Source organism: Melopsittacus undulatus, chromosome 1 (genome assembly GCF_012275295.1).
Source record: "Melopsittacus undulatus isolate bMelUnd1 chromosome 1, bMelUnd1.mat.Z, whole genome shotgun sequence".
Taxonomy (NCBI): Eukaryota; Metazoa; Chordata; class Aves; order Psittaciformes; family Psittaculidae; genus Melopsittacus; species Melopsittacus undulatus.
In genome coordinates, this window is record NC_047527.1 from 154,482,421 (window position 1) to 154,500,237 (window position 17,817).

The window sequence follows — 17,817 nt, forward strand, 5'->3', positions numbered from 1 at the left end:
TTTGCTTTCTGAATTCAGACATGGAAAACACCAATCATGAGGACAAACACATGCACCTCAATGAGGGGACAGCACCAATTGTTAAAGCCTGTGCTCCTCTCATCAGTCTCTTACTAGGACCATATGCAGAGCTCCTTTTTTGAGTGACAGCTTCTAATGAACCTGAGCAACCTGCTCTAGTGGAAGGTGCCCCATCCATGGCAGGGGGTTGGAAACAGGGGATCTCCAAGGTCCCTTGCACCCCAAACCAGTTTGGGAGTCTGTGAACTAATCTCACTGTACAGATGCAGAGCACACAATGTATAGGTCATGTTCCTGCAGAGCCTGGGGGCTGCTGCTTTGTAGCCTTACAGGTAGAGATGCCTCTTAAAGTACCATAGAATCCCAGCCTGGTTTATATAGAAGGGACCTTAAAGCCCCTCCAGCTCCAACCCCTGCCCCGGGCAGGGACCCCTTCCACTGGAGCAGCTGCTCCAAGCCCCTGTGTCCAACCTGGCCTTGAGCACTGCCAGGGATGGGGCAGCCACAGCTTCTCTGGGCACCCTGTGCCTCAGCACCCTCACAGGATGCTGTGTTTAAAGGTAGCAGAAAGAAAAACAGTAAATGAAGCAACTTTGCAGTGGAAACGTTACAAATGTAGCCTGTCAACACATGGCTCACTATTATATTTTTGGGTTTGGGTGGCAAACAGCGCATCTGTGTTTTGGTTGTCATGTGCAGAGCTCTTTATCTCCCGTAGCTGACCTATATTTCCCGATTACACCGCACACGAATGCAAACAACGCCCATACAGTCCTGTGGGGTTTTTCTTTCTGTTGCTTTTTTCTCTCATCATTTGGAGAACTGCCTCTCAAGCAGTAGCAGTGACTGCTTCAGACAGGATAGGGATGTCTGTCAATGGATCTGCAGTCAGCGAGGGTTCCTGCTGCAGACAGGGCTTATCGCAGGAGACACAGTTGGGGCTGCTTCCTCTGGGCTTCTGGTTTGGCACTGTTTGTGCGCTGGAAATGATTAGTTATGTGTTTTAGTTGTGGGAATAGAAATGGAGGAAAAAGAGGTTATGTGAGCAAGAAAACAAAGCAAGCACAGTGCTAAGCTGAAGCCTGTGCTTTGGTTGCAGTGTTTTGGGGGTTTTCATATATTCATACGTGTGTCTGTTTTTAAAGGCCTTACTTAGAGTGGAGGGGTGTTTCTTTGGGACATCAGGCACCTAAGAGCTTGACTTCTGATTCAGCATCTTGTTGTGTTAGATACTATGTAATAGGATAATACTATGGAATACTATGGAATACTATAATACGATGTAATAGAGAACTTAAATGATCACTCTTGCTTCACTCTGTCCAGGTTGTACTTGAATAGATGGTTGTGTACATCAGGTGTAATACCTCAGGAACACTATAGCCTGGATGAGCTCAGGTTTGCAATGGGGGAATGGCTTTAACCTGCCAGAGGGGAGATTGAGATGAGCTCTTAGGCTGCCCACGATGGGTTCAGGGAGTGCAGGAATCACTGTTAGCTCCAGCTTGGGTCTCTAAAACCAGCATGATTGTGAAGGAGCTGGGTCCTTTCTGCTGTTCACATTACAGTGACCCTCAGACATGTTTGTCTGGGGGTTTGTTCCCCTCTTTGTGTGTGTGCTAAACCCCAGTGCGCATCAGCAAGGGGTCCTTGCAGGAGTATAGGGCTGGGAAGCACAGATATTCCAACTGGGTGTACTGGTGGAGGCTGAATGTGGCAGCTCTTAACTCTGCATGTGAGCAACCATTGGGAGTAAAAGGCTAGTGAGCCAGCTCTGAGCTGTGCTCAGCCTGCTGGGATCATCCCAGTGCTGTTTCTCATGTTATCTGTTACAAGTAAGGACATCTCGTTCACCTGTGTATTGACTGCAGGCATCTTTATTCTCTCACAGTCCCACCGTGTTCCGTTTTATACATTTGATGCCTCCAAAGACTCGCTGTGGTTTTTTCCCTTCCTTTTCTCCCTGACTCCCACATTTCCCTTTCATTCTTCTGTGCCTATTGCATGCAGTGGAGGGGAGCAGACACTGAGCGTTCCATCCATTCACTCTGAGAGACTTTAGTTCCCTTTTGCATAGAGTGCGGCCCCTGCTTCACTTCCAGTGTCATTGCTCAGCTCTTGGCTGTGTTTGCACATGGGACACATCCTTCAACAACCCTCCTTCCCCAGGCTGGGAACCTGGGCAGACTCGCGATGCTTGTCCTTTGTCAAAGGTGCTTTTGCTTGTGACCTGTTTCTGCTGCCTACAACCTGTAATTGTATATTCATGTGAAATTCCACTGCAGGCTGCCTGTGTGGGAGTGTATGCAAATGGCAGGGCAAGAAATGAGCCCCTTGTAGGGTCGGGGGGTTTTGGACATGGTTTTCTTTCACCCTTTCAGTGTTCATCAGTTTCCAGTGATTAGCTGAACGTCAGTGAGTTGGGAGTAAAACGTTCTCAACAATGAATGTTTCTTATTCACTGAAGGACCTGGTACTCTGTAAGCAACTGAGGATGTGAAGTAGCATGAAGGGTGGGAGCTGGAGAAGTGCATTCAGTGATCTGCTCCTCTCATTTGGCACTTTGCATTGCTCTTGATAAGACATTTGTTGGTAATGCTGTACAAATGGCAGATTCCAGTCCAGAGTTCACCTGGACCAAATCTTTCCTGACTTTCCCGAGCCACTGGACATGTTGTATTTCCCTCATATTCACAGTCTTCAGTTTTGGAGAACCTGAATCTGCACAGACCTGCAGGAATACCTAACATGGAACCAGAACCTAACAAGGAACCATGCCCACTCCGTGGATGCTGGTGGTGGCACTGCCCTGTGGTCTCCAGTAAAAACCAGTGGACACTGGTGTATGAACAGAAGTAAAACTTGAATATCTGCACATGAAATCACACAGTCCCAGCCTGGTTTGGGTTGGAAGTGGCCTTAAAGCTCCTCCAGCTCCAACCCCTGCCACGGGCAGGGACCCCTTCCACTGGAGCAGCTGCTCCAAGCCCCTGTGTCCAACCTGGCCTTGAGCACTGCAGGGATGGGGCAGCCACAGCTTCTCTGGGCACCCTGTGCCAGCGCCTCAGCACCCTCACAGGGAACAGCTTCTGCCTAAGAGCTCAGCTCAGTCTCCCCTGTTCTGCTTTGTCTCGTTTTGAAATACTGGTATGACAATACCTTCTATTTAGTGCCTCAGTTGCACATCAGAGCTGATGGGATGCATCAAGTGTTGGTTGTACAAAGCTGTGTAGTGATCATTTTCTCCAAGTCAGTTTGTTACTTTGCCTTGTGAGTAATCAGCAGGGAGGAAAGGCTCTGATAAGGTTTGTCTTTCTGTGACAGCACTTGAAAATAAGTACTCGGTACCCAGGCACAGTGTGACCGGGTTCAGCTGATAGCACACAGTTCTGTGTGAGATGTGGCTGAACAGAGGAATGCTCTTTAAAGCATCTTCATGCTTAAGGAGCAGGCAGTTCAGATGGGTGCTTTTACAAGGCATGGGGAACAGACATAGCTCGCTGCTAACAGGGAGCAGTGCTGCTTTCTTCCCCCCTTCCCCAAGAGATCTGCCATTTCTGCTGGCTATGGGATGGACAGGTTGTGGAGGTGGTGGTGGGCATCACTTTGTGCCATTTTAATGTGTTACATTTGCTTATTAAATAGTCTGCCTGATCCGAGGTAAGGGTGAGATGGGATCCTTGAATCGCATCCAGGAATGGGCTGCAGAGAAGGAAGAAGTTAAGGAAGGGTGGGAAGAGGAGGAACTTTGCTGTTTTTACTGGTTGTGAGCTGTTATGATCTTCAGCTGCTTGTGGAGCTTGCTTAGGCTGATGTGGAATGAACCCCTTGGGTCATTGACTGTAGTTGGGAATGGAGAAGGGAAGTTTCACCTGTGGTCCCTCTGTGTCTGTGAGGAAGAGCACAGGCAAGGGAGTAGGATGTGCACATTAGAGGAGCACAAGCATCTTCAGGCTTCCCCTTTAACAAGTCTTAGTGTGATTCCAGACGTTGTACTTGCAAAATGAGCTGCTTTCCTGCTTATGCTATAGTGCTAATTCCTGTCTTTTACCTTACAAACTGGCCAGAACCCAAAATAATAACATTTTCAGTTGGTTTACTTCCCTGGTTGGCTCATCAACTAGGTCCACAACTGTTTATGCTACATAAAACCAACAGTAGGAATGAGCAAGAGACTGAAATGCAAGACTACCTTTATGGTAGCAAGCTGTGCTTTGATTTGGCAAAGGTCACTGTAAACCAGCCTTGCCTTGGGTCTTAGGCTCTTTCTCTTAGTAGCAGCATCTTAAGGAGCTGCTGACCCCTCAGTGGTGCTGCAGGTGAATGTGTTGGGTGAACTGCATCAGAGAACTGACTTCAGTTGGACAGTCCTTGTTTGTGTGTGTGTGTGTCCATAGCAGTTCCCTGCTCTGATTTCCCCCCATGATCTCACCAACAGTAGCAGGAGCCCAGCTAAGTCTGTCATTTCCTCATGTTTATTCTGCAGGGTGCAGCTCTTCTGTTCTGACTTATCAGAGGGCGAAGGGGCTCCATGTTACCTACCCACCCCTTCCGTGATGCTGGTACCACTGCCTGTGTGCCTGCTTGAACTGGGGAACTGATCCAGGGTAAAAATAGCCTGTGTGTAACTTACTTGAATGTGCCATGTGAATGTCTGCCCACAGTGTAATGGCACTGCTGCTCTGCAGAGCAAGTGATACCTGATAACGCTGTCCTTGTGGCTTGCTCCACCTGAGGAAGTCATGCACAATAGGGATGTTTTCTTTGGATGTGGTCTAAGTGGCACTCCAGTTGGTATTACTGTGGGTTGCTGGAGTAAAAAGAGTTGGGTTTTCTTTTACTCCTCCATTGCTTCATTCCCTTTGCTTTATTAGCATCCCAGTTACTACTGCTGGAAAGTAAGTTAGTTCAAGGCATGGATGTGACTAAAGAAAACCCATTTTGGTGGTTTTTCCCCCCTTCATTTTGTGAATGAATGGGAGAGGAAGTGGTAACTAACTTCTTTAAGGTCAGGTGGTTGTGCTGCTGCAGTTTGGTAGGTCCAATGCAAGCAAAGTGTTGCGAGCCCACATCCTAGAGGGATATATGCAGAATTGTGCCTCCTGTGCGCTGTAGTTGCATTGGATTGGGTATACCACTGGTACAACTTGGTTTATTTACTAGCTTCTGTAACCCTTGAGTAGAGGTAGATAAACTGCATGTGGAAACTGCCTTCTTTTTAGAGACTTCAGCCGAATTACCAACACTTAATTGTGTAAGGAAAAGGTTAGCATCAAATTCTGATGTGAAAAACCAGGAGATGCTCACCCAGTGTTCCCAGCAGCTTCCCAGAAAAGGGATTTTATCACAAGGTTAACTGCCTCAGTATTTCTTCTGAAGCAGCACAGCCTGTAATGCCAAGCAGTGCAGTGGTGATATTTACCTGTGTCTCTTAGCTCTCAGCTTATTCAAGGCTTTTGGTGACTAAAAATGAGCTTAAATTTCCTACCAAGTCAGCAGAAGGTTTTAGCCAACCTCAGGGTCCATCTCCAGCTGTAATAGCAGCACATGTCATTCAGAAGTGTGATCTGGTCACGGCTTTCACTCCCTTCGTGCTTCCACACGCATTTGCACTCATTGTACTACAGTTGTTGGAGCCTACATCTGCACTTAGTCCATATGACATCCTATGTAAAGGCCATTAAATTCTTTCATCCCTTCTTGAACCTGCTGATAATCACCTGCTTTCACAGCCTGTCATGACAGCAAGTTCAGGTACTTCTCTCCTGCTGAGTGAAGAGGTATATTCTTCATCTGCTTTAAACTGGTCCCTTACTGCTCCCATCAGCTACCCCTTAGTTCTCGTAGTGCAGGGTTGTGGCAAAACAGTGTCCCCTGTCTAGTCCACAGTACACTTCTGATGATGCCCAGTGTGTATTGGCTGCAGTAGCACATCGAATCAGTGCGTCAAGGCAGGTCTGCCTCAGTTGATGACTTAGAAATGAGCCCTGTTATCTATCATGTTGTCCAAACTCATCCGTGTGAGACTGTTCTGGAGTCACTAACTTAGTGTATTCCATAGCTCTGTGGTTTTGTTGTTGTGTCAGTTTGGAGGAAGCTTGTAATAAAGTAACAGTAGCATGGAAACAGAGGAGGATCTATTCCTTAGCAATATAAACATGTGAAGCATTTTACATTGACTGTTGCTCTGTAGCCTTGTTAGAGGAGTCTGAAGGAAGCTGTATGGTCAGGGTTAAAGAACAGTGCTGAGTGAGCTATAACCATGGGAACCAATGCTTCTGGGCTGTCCTCAACTATGTTAAGAAAACATTCCATTCCAACCAGTTGCAGTGAGAGGAATCTTGAGGCATTTTGCTGGTTATAAGAGATTATTAAAGTGATAAGACAGATGCATGGCATAATAAACCTGACTTCTGCTTGGTAAGTTTCCCAAAGCAGCTCTCCAACAAGGCTCTGAGTAAATGGCTTGGCTGCTTTGATGGTATATTCTTAAAGCAATTTCACATACCTTCATCCCTCTGCATGGTTGAGAGGACCCTGTTAATGCTTGGGGCCTGCTTTTGAGGTGGAAGTCCATGCAAGTCTCCTGCATGTGTTTTGGGCAAAGCAGCCTGTGGCATGGCAAAGGAGCAGGATGCAGTGGTAGATAACATAGGTTTATGTTTCTCCAACTGCACCAGCTGGAAGTCAGCAGGCCCTAAAACATGAACACAAGGTGAACCGTCCAGGTATCTTCTCCTTCATGCTGTGTTTTGTTACTCATGTGTTTTCATGGTAGCACTTGTCTGTCTGGTTGAAAATCCAGCTTGGCAAGTGTCATGCAGTAGTGTGAGGGTTGGAAATGCTGCCTCCTCAATGAGAGTAAAACCATCTTGTGAGTGTGGAGACTCTTGCTAGGTATAATATTGCAGATGGGGCTTCTTTGCATCCATAAGATAACTGCTGTGTTAGTCCTAGGTGACACATAACAAATCTGTTTTCTTGTTATGGAGGACTTTGGGGCATTTTGGATAGCATTATTTCACTAATTCCATCACTGCCCAGGAGTAAGCTTTACTAATACAGATCAACAGTACCTGATGTACACTCAAGAAACAGATCAGGAGTGTCTTGGCAGAGGTTTGGTGGTGTTTGTCTTGTTCTTGTGTCCCCCCCATAGGCAGTGGTGAGCCCTGCCCTGGGTAGCAGTGGGGCTCATGAGTACAATTACCAAAGCTGGGCTGTTGTAATGATGCTCTGTTCTCCTGGAAAACAAATCCACAGGATGCTGTGCCTAATAGTGAGCAGATTAACTGTGTGTAAACGTTGCCACTGAAATTAACTGGCGTGACAGCTGCCGCATCACACAGTTAATGTAGGAAATCCTCTTGGCTTCATTGTGCACTTCCACGCTGTCCCTTGGTGGGTGCTTAAGTCATTCTTTAGAATGGGTAAACAAAATGGGAAGAGCTGTCCCTTTTCAAGTGCTGTGTGAGAGACTTGGAGCGTTGAATGCTGTCAGAGAGCAGGCACGGGCCGCTTTCCTTGAGCCTTCATCTAACCCAGGAGCTGAGGATGAGTTCTCCCTCCTCTCTCTCGCTGTAGCAGTGATTGTACATAGAGCGTAGCATAGAGCCAGGCACTTTGTCCTGGGCCAGGCTTCATGTGTTGTGGGCTCTGACAAGCATCGCAGCTTTGAGTCTGAAACCTTTGTGTTGCAGACCCAGCTTGATAAACAGACCCCAAGCAGAACTTGGAGCAAGGCTTTTATATACTCTTTTATGTACATATATAGTAGATACGTGTTCTTTTTCCTCTGCTATTTTATGTGTGACATGTTATGTTATATATAACCTGCTGACGTATGGTCACTCTGGAGAGTAGTGCTCCTCTTGTTTATCCATGTGTGGCATCTGAACTTTAACCGGCTTGTGGGCTTCCCTTTTCCCACTTGTTTTGAAATTCCTCTCCAGAGGAATATAGAGAAATAGAGTATTTTTAACAAGATGTTTTCACTTACTTGTTTGCTTGTAGATTCAATCTATAAGTGCTCTTATTTAATGAGCCATCTGCTTTTTGACCTGCATTCATGGCACTGTGGAGTGTTATCAGCTTAAGCCCAGCTTTTCATGGGTTAGGGTTTCAGCTTGTGCAGAACCACTGTAACTGAGCAAACTGTGGAGCATGGCTTCAGCCTGCAGCACCTATGTGCCTATGGGGCTGTGGCTGACACCTCGCTGCGTACAGCCTGGCTGCGTACAGCCTGGCTGGCCTCCCTGGGGCTGTGTGGCAGCAGGAGGGCTGGGATGTGTTGGCTGGATGTGTATGCAGACACACAGCCAAACCCTGCTCCTTTGTACCCCCCTGTTGTCTGGCACTTCAGTTATTCCAGTTAGAGCGAAGCAGTCTTTGTGGGTGGAAGGGATCTCGTAGGTAGCTACAACCAATCCCACGGGTACCGAAACAATGTGCTGGAGTTTTATTTTGGAGCTGCTTGACCTGGTTTCAGGCGACATTTATCTGGTTTTTCCGCATTTTGGCTTTGAAATACATCAGAATGGGAGCAAGAAAGATGAGATGAATTTGGGGGGAAAAACTGCCTGGGAAGAAGTGCACCTTCCTTTTCTTTGTGGCCAAACGCCAGCCTGCAGAACACCTGCAATGTGAACTCCAGAACAGAATTCACTCTGAATCTGGTGGGAATTACATCAATTCTTGTGGAAAATCCGGTTATTTTGCCCATGAGCAAGCTATGGAGCCATAAATGGAGTTGTGAATGTGCATTGTGTACAGGAACTGTTGGTGTGCTCACTGTACTGGGTTCTCTTAACCTGCGGTGAACAGGAGCAGCTTGTGGGAAGAGGGGCAGGCTCCTCTATGCTTACTGCAGGAGAAGACCATGCCCGTGGACATGGACACTAAGCTGTGAGGACACTGACAAGCCTGCCCCAGGGCACTGTTTCCATCTACCCATAGCTCCAGTTTAATTGGACACTTTCTATGAGCTTAACTAAAGGAAAATGTGTGATGCCAGCAGTAGGATGACTTGGGGCATGTTTGAACTTCACTTAGCACTGACAGTGATGCTTTGTTAGCTTTGAGGGACGTGCAGAGTCGTGTGGCTGAGCTCAGCAGGCTGGTTCCAGCGGTTTGAGTCAGCATGTTGTTGTTACAGGGATGGGAGAGCCAGCGGGATAGGTTTTGAATCCTGCAGATGGTTAATGACAGGCTTCAGGAACCCAGGAACTATGTAGGGCAAGGCCAGAGCCACATGTTGTGGATGGGAGGTTTCAAAGGCATATTTACAAGTTGCCAGTGGAAGCTGAAGCTTGAAACGCATGAAGTCATCCTGGAAAGGGTTCGTGTTTGTGGGCAGCCACCTATTTGGTGAGGCTGATGTTAGTGCACCCCGGTGGCAAAGATGCTGACTAGCTGCTGGCTCCCGTATGGAAGACAGGCAGACAGGGGAAAGCACTGTTGCTGTGTTAGTGTGGCATTGTCTCCATGCACGTTTCTTCTTTTTATGTGAGTTTTACATAAAACCTTTTGGCTTTTTCTCTTTCAGAACCGTAATGAGATAAAAAATGGAGCGATCCTTCGATTAACAACATCTCCAGTGAGTTACTGCTCTGTTCTCTCCCTTCAAAGTGAAGGTTTGATCTGTAGATCGTTGTGATGTATGTATGTATTTTCAGGCTTTAGCCACACTGCATCCCACAATCCCTCTGCAGAGGAGAGTGGTGTGGTCACAAGATGACTGTTCTGTTCCCTGAGTTATGGGGACAGGGGTGGTATCTCTAACAGACATTTGGTGATAGGGTTGGCACAGCTGTGTGGTTCTTGTCTCTCGCTTCTCTTTCCCTTCTGGGAGCAGCGTTCATGTCCAAGATCCCTCTGCTGCCCTCCTGGCACTGCAGCATCAGTGAAGTTGCTCTTTTCAGCGCCAAGAGAAAGAGCTGGGAGCTGAATCACTGCACTTAGGTCAGGGCTTTCCTGCTCTGTTTCTATAGAGTGAGCAGCAGCTCTGATGCTGAGATGTTACTGGTTTATTTCTGTTTCCAGCACCACCTCCTTGCCAGCTCCTCAGGACGCATGGCAGAGTTGCTGTTTCCCTGCTGAATTGAGCAGGACTGTTGCTGAAAGTCACTGTTGGTCCCCCAAGATCCCATTTCCTTGCTGACAACTGTAGTGTTGCCATTGAAATGGTTTAACTCTTCCTTTCTGCCAGATTCAAAGCACTCTTATGGCCAAACTGCCATCCTGTAGTGCAGCTCATGTGAAACAGAGAAGACAGAGCTGTGCTGGTTTAACCTTTGTCTTCTGTTACACTTTTTAAGAGTAGGGTCAGTTACTGCCATAAAATGGGAATACTTTTGCCTAGGAGCCACTCAGAGGTTATAGGTATGCTTGTGAATGGGTCACTTGTCAGTGAGTAGGGCCTAGGCTCAAAGTAAAGACACCAAGCAGCGTATGCTGTTACTAACTTCCCAAGTTCTCCAAGCAACATGTGTATTTCCATGCCTCTTCAGCCTGCTTAACCTGATGATGGCTTGTATGGGACTTAGGAGATGACTGAATTTACACACAGTTTTGTATAAAGATAGAAATTGAAGAAGCCAATATGGAAACTTATGTACACTAGTAATGTACAGGAGTGCAGCTTAACAGAAAGCTCTTTTAAGCAGCAGTCAACGGGGAAGAGACACTTGTGTTATCCTTCATCATCCTTGTCAGTGGTCATTCTTTGCAGACCTTTATAGCCATAGGAATAAAGGACAGTTTAAGTCCGTGGCTGTGGCAAAGTGTGTTACTCCATATGTCCCCAGAACAGCCTTGTACATGGGGAAACCACATGGTGGTGAAGTAAACCCCCTTGGGTGGAGTTTCCTCAGACAGAGCCAGCTCATCCTCACCTTTGGGACTGCTGAAGAACAAATATCCCCTCCGCTGAGAAAGGGCTGTCTGATGCCCAGATTTGGTATCTCAGGGATCAACACAGCATCTGTGGTTCATCAGGAACCAATGTGGTCCAAACACACTGTGTCATTCCTTTGTGTGACCACAGCATGGAGTGATGGCATGAGATGACTCATGGAATCCTGCCCTGTCTCAAAACCCACAGTCAGTTGCCCCATGCAGAACTGCGGAGATGCTGTGTTGTGACTGATGGATGGCAACGGCTGTCCTATGTGTGTCTGTCCTCAGGTTCACGTGTGCAACTGGAAATGTCACCTGCAAACACAAAAGACAGGTTATGGATTTATAGGACTCTCTGCTACTTAGGGTGGTGGGAAGAGGGGGCTTTGCATTAAGACTCTCTTCTGCTTATTGTGTTACTTCAGTGATTTGCCTTAGGGTCAGTCAACCAAGGCAGGGGTCCGTAGGGTACTGTTACCAAGGTATGGATCACTCTGCCACTGGCCTGCAGTTGTAAGTGACTTACAACAGCCGTCCTGTTGTAGGACAGAAGGCCAGTCTGCTTTCTAATCTTCAGTATTGATATTTATCCCTGAACTGGTGCTTATTTTGGAACTTCCTGCAGTTTTTAAGGAGTTTTTAAGTTTTTCCCAGAATCAGAAGTGGCTTGGAAAGAGGCTTCAAAGGACAAGAGGGGTTTGTCGGATTAAAGAGTATTTGTGTGCTTTAAATAGACTTCAGATGAAGTTCTGCGTGTTCCCACCCCACAGTAGCATCTTTGCTTTGAAGGTACTGTTGAAGTGGTCATCATAGATACCTAAAATAGATAGATGAAAGGCTTCCAAGCTGTGGTTTTTAGACTGGTGACCCACACAGTGCTCTTTGGTTACCCTGGAAAGCTCACAGGCCATCTGTTTCCATTTTTCCTCTGAAATCCTGTATGAGAGCAACCATAGTTGGAGGAGATAATGTGCAGAACAGGCTGCATGATAGACTCCTGCAGAATAGGAAAGATGCTTTCCTAGCTGCTAGAGCTGGGTTTTCTCACCCTGTGGAAATACTAAGGTTCTGAAATTCCCTTTTCCCATATTTTTCTCTATTCTCCATCAATATAAAGCTGAAATTATCTTCCCCCAGAAAAGGAGAATCATTTCAAAAATGCTTTTTGAAGAGGTAGAAGAATTAGAGACAAAGGGAAAGAAGCTTGAGAGAAATGAAGAGGAGTCTTATAGAGATTAAGCAGGGTCTGGGATGTGCCTATGTAGTTCCTGCCTGCTTCCTGCCTGTTGTGGGCAAAACAACTCGTCCTGAACTTCACAAGCCTCTTGAGGGGACTTTCTTTCCTTGAAGAGTTGGGAGGGATTGTTCTGAGCACTTCTGAAGCTGCATGAACTCCACAGGCCTTCTTAGTGCTTAGTTTTCATGCAGTTTATCCCATAACAGCCAGGCGTCTGGCTAAACCCATTCATGGCTGCGTGGCTGTGTCACTGAACTGGGTGAGAAGGATGAGAGAGGATCTGTTTGAGTTCTGTTGTCATTAGCCTCAAATTGTGTCTCCCATACTCAGAGTGGCTGCTATTAAAGAGTAGAAGGAGGGAGGGAGCAAAGGTAGTTTTATCTTGAAGTAGTAACGCAGCATTTTGGGGTTGCCTTTTCTAAGATTAGGTTCAGAAATCGAACTTTCCAAATCTAAATTTTAAATACTTTCTCTTTTTTTTAATCTCAGTTTTAGCTGATTTTGTGTGTGCCTATAGGGACCTTTGTCATCATTAACATTGCAAGGACAAAACCTCATTTGCAATGAGCTGCTCAATCTGTTCTCAACGCTGCCTTCAGAGATGCGCTGCGTGCCTACTTTGGAGTTTAAGCCCTGTGGATGGCAGTGGTTGGGCCGCTGGGGGTTTGAAGTACCTCTTTGTTTCAGGAGCTCTGTTTGCAAGTTGGGGTGACTCTCTGAAAGGCTGTTTTCCCTAAACAATGCTATTTCTTTCCTCCCCCAACCACTCACCATACAGCCGCTCTGTTTCCTAGGTAACTTGGGTACAGATTGAGTTTCTCTCATATTATCCTTGCTCCTGTATCATCTTTCTTCTTTATTTTTAACCTCACCTATCATCTTTCTTAGCAATTCTTTGTGCTCCTGTGTGTGTTTGTAGTTTTCCATGACTTGTTTCCCCCCCTTTGTCCATCTGCGTTTCTGAAGGGACTCATCCAAAGTTTCTTACGCAACATTTCTTTGTGTTTGAACATATGTGACAGCTGAAATGCCAGATTGCTATTGTCTGCTTTGTGATACCCATATTCCAGTGGATGGTGGGTAGGTGGATAGATAAATAAGCTGTAATTGCTCCCAAGTATGAGGCTGTTCGGAAAGGACAGTTGTGTCCTGCAGTGCAGCAACTTTTAGTGTGTGCAACAGCAGGGTTTCTTCAATAGCATCCTCTAAATCCTTGTTCAAATAACCAATCATTTTGAAAGGATGCTAAAATACTGGAAAATGAAATGGAAAGAACTGTGCTTTTTGTTAAGATTATCATGTATCTATTTTAATTGGGTGGTTTTCAAACAGAGCTGATCATTTCAACACTTGCTTGAAAGTAGCTTCTTGGGCCCTTATAACGTATGTCTTGCTTGTGAACTATAAACCTTGAAGGCTGAGTCATAGGCAGCTGGAATATTTGTGATGCCTGATCATTGGCTTTTATCACATGCTTTTCTGTGGTCCCCCTGCTTGGAGATTGGTTGGGTTCTTAAACATTGAAGTTTGTAGGCAAACATTAGCCTTTCCTGAGCATTCATGTAATAGGGGTGTTCATTAATAGTCATCATAGGGTTATCCTGTTTTACAGATGCAAACAACATCGGGTTTTAGTTATATGGGATCTACACAGATGAGGACATTTAAAGGGAGTTTTAACCTATTTCTACTCTTTGTGTAAAAGTTGAGGGATTTGGTCTATCATCTTTGATCTACAATTGCTTTAATGTATGCCCAACGTATTAAATGTTGGCACATGTGTCTTAATGTTCTTTGTGCTCAGTAAATGCATAAGCATTTCCAGGTCTGGCCTATGATTGTGGTTGTGTTTCTCATGTAATGGTGAATTAGTTATTACTGAACCAGGAGCACAGGCCATGGAAGTCAATGGGCCATGACAGGTAACTTTTATATTTGTCTGTTCACAGTACAAGAGAGAGATTTGGGAAGTGGAGTTGTTACCTGTCTTGTTATAGGTAAAGGTTTGATCTCCTGTTTTCAGGTTTCCAGAGGCATAGTTTGAATAGTAAGCAAAAAGGATTGTTTCCAATGTGGCAGGAGGGAAAATTGCTTCTCAAACAGTCATAAATGGCTACTGATTGCATAACTTACTTTAGTCATATTTGCATAATACAGCTATGCATGTGTAAGACTTTTATCATTGGATCAGTATGCAGCTCTAGATGTGACCATTTCCCTGTTTCTCCCTTTCTGCCTCCTTAATTGTGTACAGTGGTTGTGTAGGACTGCCCTATGCATTACACTTGTACAGGGCTTTAGATGTAGACCTGTGCTTGTGTATTAATGTGAAAGTGTTAACAATTAATGTCTTTACTAATTAATATGGAATCTCATCATTTACCTGGCATCCGATGCTAGCCAGCCTTGGAGGGCCTGGTGAATCTGATTTGCCTATGTTTTTGGAACACGGCTGCTCCTCCTTTGCTTTCTGATGTATATGCAGGTGAAATGGCAGTAATAAGGCAAAGGCAGCAGTTTAAGCCACCATGGTGTTCCAGCAGTGAGTGACTTAAATTAAACCACCAAAACGGTTAGTGCGGAACTGTATTGGATAGTCACTGTGCCCTTTTTCTAGCACAGTGTTGGATAATGTGGCTAAATTGCCCAAGGGAAGCCCAAAATACCGGAGTTCTGCTTTTTGTGAAGGGTAAAGGAGAAAACAGATTACACAAGGGCAAACGAGCAGTTTAAATCAGTGGTCCGAATTCCTGCCATAGCACGTTAATGTTTGATAGTGCTTGCACTGGGGTTCTGTGTCCTCCCTACTGTCCTTGCTTGCTGTATTCATATTCCATGCAGAAACCCTGCCTATGTCTAGTTGCTTTCAAAGTTTGAACCAAGTATTCCATGGCCAGGAAATGATAATCTGATCATTGAAGTCCCTTGTTGGGCTGATCTTGGGATCCCTCACTACTGGATCAGGTCACATCTTGTATTTGGGTTATTAGTTTCCCTTTTGAGCTGACGGTCTCATCAAGGTGCTCCTTTTAAACGTGCCTGCTCCCCAAGGGCAGCCTTTCTGGAGTGCCTGGTTTAAAGACAAGGTATGCAGTGTATGCCTTTTGAAACACTGGGGCTTCAGCAGCACACATTGTACACGCTCCCTGCCCTCCCTTTCTGAACAGGAGAGCAGTTAGACCCATCTTTCATTTGCTCCAGCAGCCGTGTTCCTGTTAATGCCCCCACAACAGCTCTCAGTGGGGCAGGTTTTATGTGTTCATTTGTTCTTACCTGAGTGATGCTTGGGTGAGAGCAGGGCCCCGGCAGCCAGCTCTGCCGCTGCTCTAATGAGCTGTGCTCGCTGTCCCCCCACCGACAGGTTGTAAATCATTCCAAGAGCTCCCTGGGAAGCACTCGGAGTGTATTTCATCTGGGTTTCATTTTTTAATGCAGTCATAAGTGAGCTGTACGTTCCATAAGCACGTGTGAGTGCTATGGCAACAAGAGCTGGGAGCCTTCTGAGGGCTGCATGGTGTTCACTGAGGCAGTGTTTTCACCCGGCAGGCGCTTGTGGTGACAACAGCCAACGTTACCGGTACTCACGTTTCCAGCGAGACAACACCTTGTCGAGACACATACTTGTTACCCCTTTCATCAGGACCCTGTCTGCTGTTACCAGGTCTTTGCTCTTCCGATAGTAGAAGCAGCGAGGTTTATTGAATGTAGGGTCTTGTTAAACTTGTTTAATGTAAGGAGAATACAGCTGAGTAGAAACTTTGCTGATGGGGCATGGTTAGAGAAAGCCTGTGATGTTGGTAAGCTCTCTTATATGTGCTTAAAACAGGGCTGAAGCACTTCTGTATCAGAGTTTTGTGCTCTGCAGAGGGGACCAAACTGTCTCTGATCTAAGATTGTATTTTGCTTTTAGGGTGGTGAATTTCAAAGCTCTCACTGACTTCAGAGGAAAGAGGATTAGCTGTTGATAGATAGGCTGGTCTGCCTCATGCTGCTGCTGTGCGGTGTAGTGAGCTGCTACTACACATCCCCGGTCTCAGTTTTGGGTAGATATGGTTGGTATTGGTTCATGTGTAATGGGAGTCTAACAGGGATGGCAGCAGCGGGATGGCATCAGCGGGCAGATAGTGGAGGTGGTAACTTCCCAGAAGGTGGAAGAACTCATAAGGAAGGATCATTAAGATCTAAGGAGCTTCAGTTTAGATTTGAGCAGCCATTTCCAAGGTCAGGAGCATGCAGGTACCCTGGTGGCACTGAATATTCTTCCAACATGTTTGTTCTCAGAGGTGGGCAGGAATTCACATGCTGCATGTCTTATGAGAGGGAGTTATGTTTGAAGGATGCTTTTCATCTATGAATCTTCCTGGGTTGTTATAACAGGGAGTCTAGAGTAGAAACAGCTCTCTGAAGGTGGCTGTGTGGAGAGTAGGGGTTGGCTTGGCCTTCTGCTTCAGGTAATAATAGCAGTTGCTCTGATTTGGTTTTTTGTAGGCAATTATACAAGGATACTTGACAAAGCTCCTATCACCCTGAAGGTGAAGGGAAAGGGCTGAAGGCAGTGTCCTGTGGTTATCCTGGGAGCCAGTGGGATCTGTTTTTATTTCTTCCATAGGCTTTGGCAAATGATACAGCCTCCCAGCTGCTGACGTTTGGGAGGGTATTCGTTTTGGACCTTTTGGACAGACATTGTCATTACAAAGAGACTTTGTAAGCCATAGTTGCCACATTACAGCTCAAATCTGTTGATAGAGTGGCAGAAAGACCTTTTGGATGACAGGATTGTACCTTTCTACAGATAACTCTTGTGGCTGCACTACCTAATAATTAAGGCATAGAAAACATCAGGGTTAAAGATGATCTGTTTCTTTTCAGTGCTGTCTTGACTGCAGATGTTAATTACAGTCGTACTAACAGGAGGATACTTCCTCCCTGTACACGTTCCTCACCGTGTAGGTTCTGGCCTAAAGCTAACTGGAGGTCATGCACTCATTTTCCTTTGTGAGAATGGGCAGTAACAAACCTTGCTGATCTTGGAGGAGTTTGGGGCGTTGAATTTAGTGATGTTGGTGAAGCAATCAGAGTTGTGCAGATAGGAAGCTGTGTGTGTAACAACACAGCAGGCTCTTTTCCTGCGTTCCCTGGTTAAATGCTTGCTGCCTCAGAATCAATCTGCAGAGGTGACCGTCTCTGTGAAGAGTGTATTCATTACTGGACCACAAAAAGGATTGTCTGTTGGCACAGCCTTTTCTTCTGTTTCCATTCTCTAGTGGAGACAGAGTAAGCATAAGCTCAGTGAAAATAACTCTCAGCAGACTTTGCCATTAATTTGATTTCCTAATGAAACACAATCTCTCATCCCCTCTCATTCTGTGCAGGTAAGAAGTGAGTCTTGGGGAATAGGGTTTTGCAAGTATCTGTACATAGTGGGGAGGATTATTGTTCTAAGCAAAGGATCAGCTAGCTAGCTATTAACTGAAGCTTTGGGTATTGTGTTCAGGTGAGGGAAAGCTTCAAATTGAAAACATGAGATGTATTTTCAAGTATTTGTATGGATAAAGAGAGACACAATTTAATATAGCTTATTGAAATATCCCTTTAGCTTTTTGTTATTTGTTCATTTTGGATTTCACTGTCTCATACTGTATTGGAAGCATAAAAGGGCAGAA

The 17,817-nt window shown here is 45.7% G+C and overlaps 2 protein-coding genes across 4 annotated transcripts in view; one reads left to right on the top strand and one right to left on the bottom strand.

Moving 5' to 3' along the window:
• Positions 1-17,817, bottom strand: part of ANLN (anillin, actin binding protein) — an 819,922-nt gene that overhangs the window by 514,629 nt on the left and 287,476 nt on the right. The gene's annotated exons all lie outside the window — the stretch shown is intronic.
• The window catches only part of ELMO1 (engulfment and cell motility 1), a 247,265-nt gene that overhangs the window by 56,488 nt on the left and 172,960 nt on the right, over positions 1-17,817 (top strand). For both annotated transcript variants that reach the window (XM_034062009.1, XM_034062008.1), the window contains exon 6: positions 9,566-9,616. In XM_034062009.1, the coding sequence (XP_033917900.1) occupies positions 9,566-9,616 (51 nt within the window). The remainder of the gene's footprint in view (positions 1-9,565; positions 9,617-17,817) is intronic.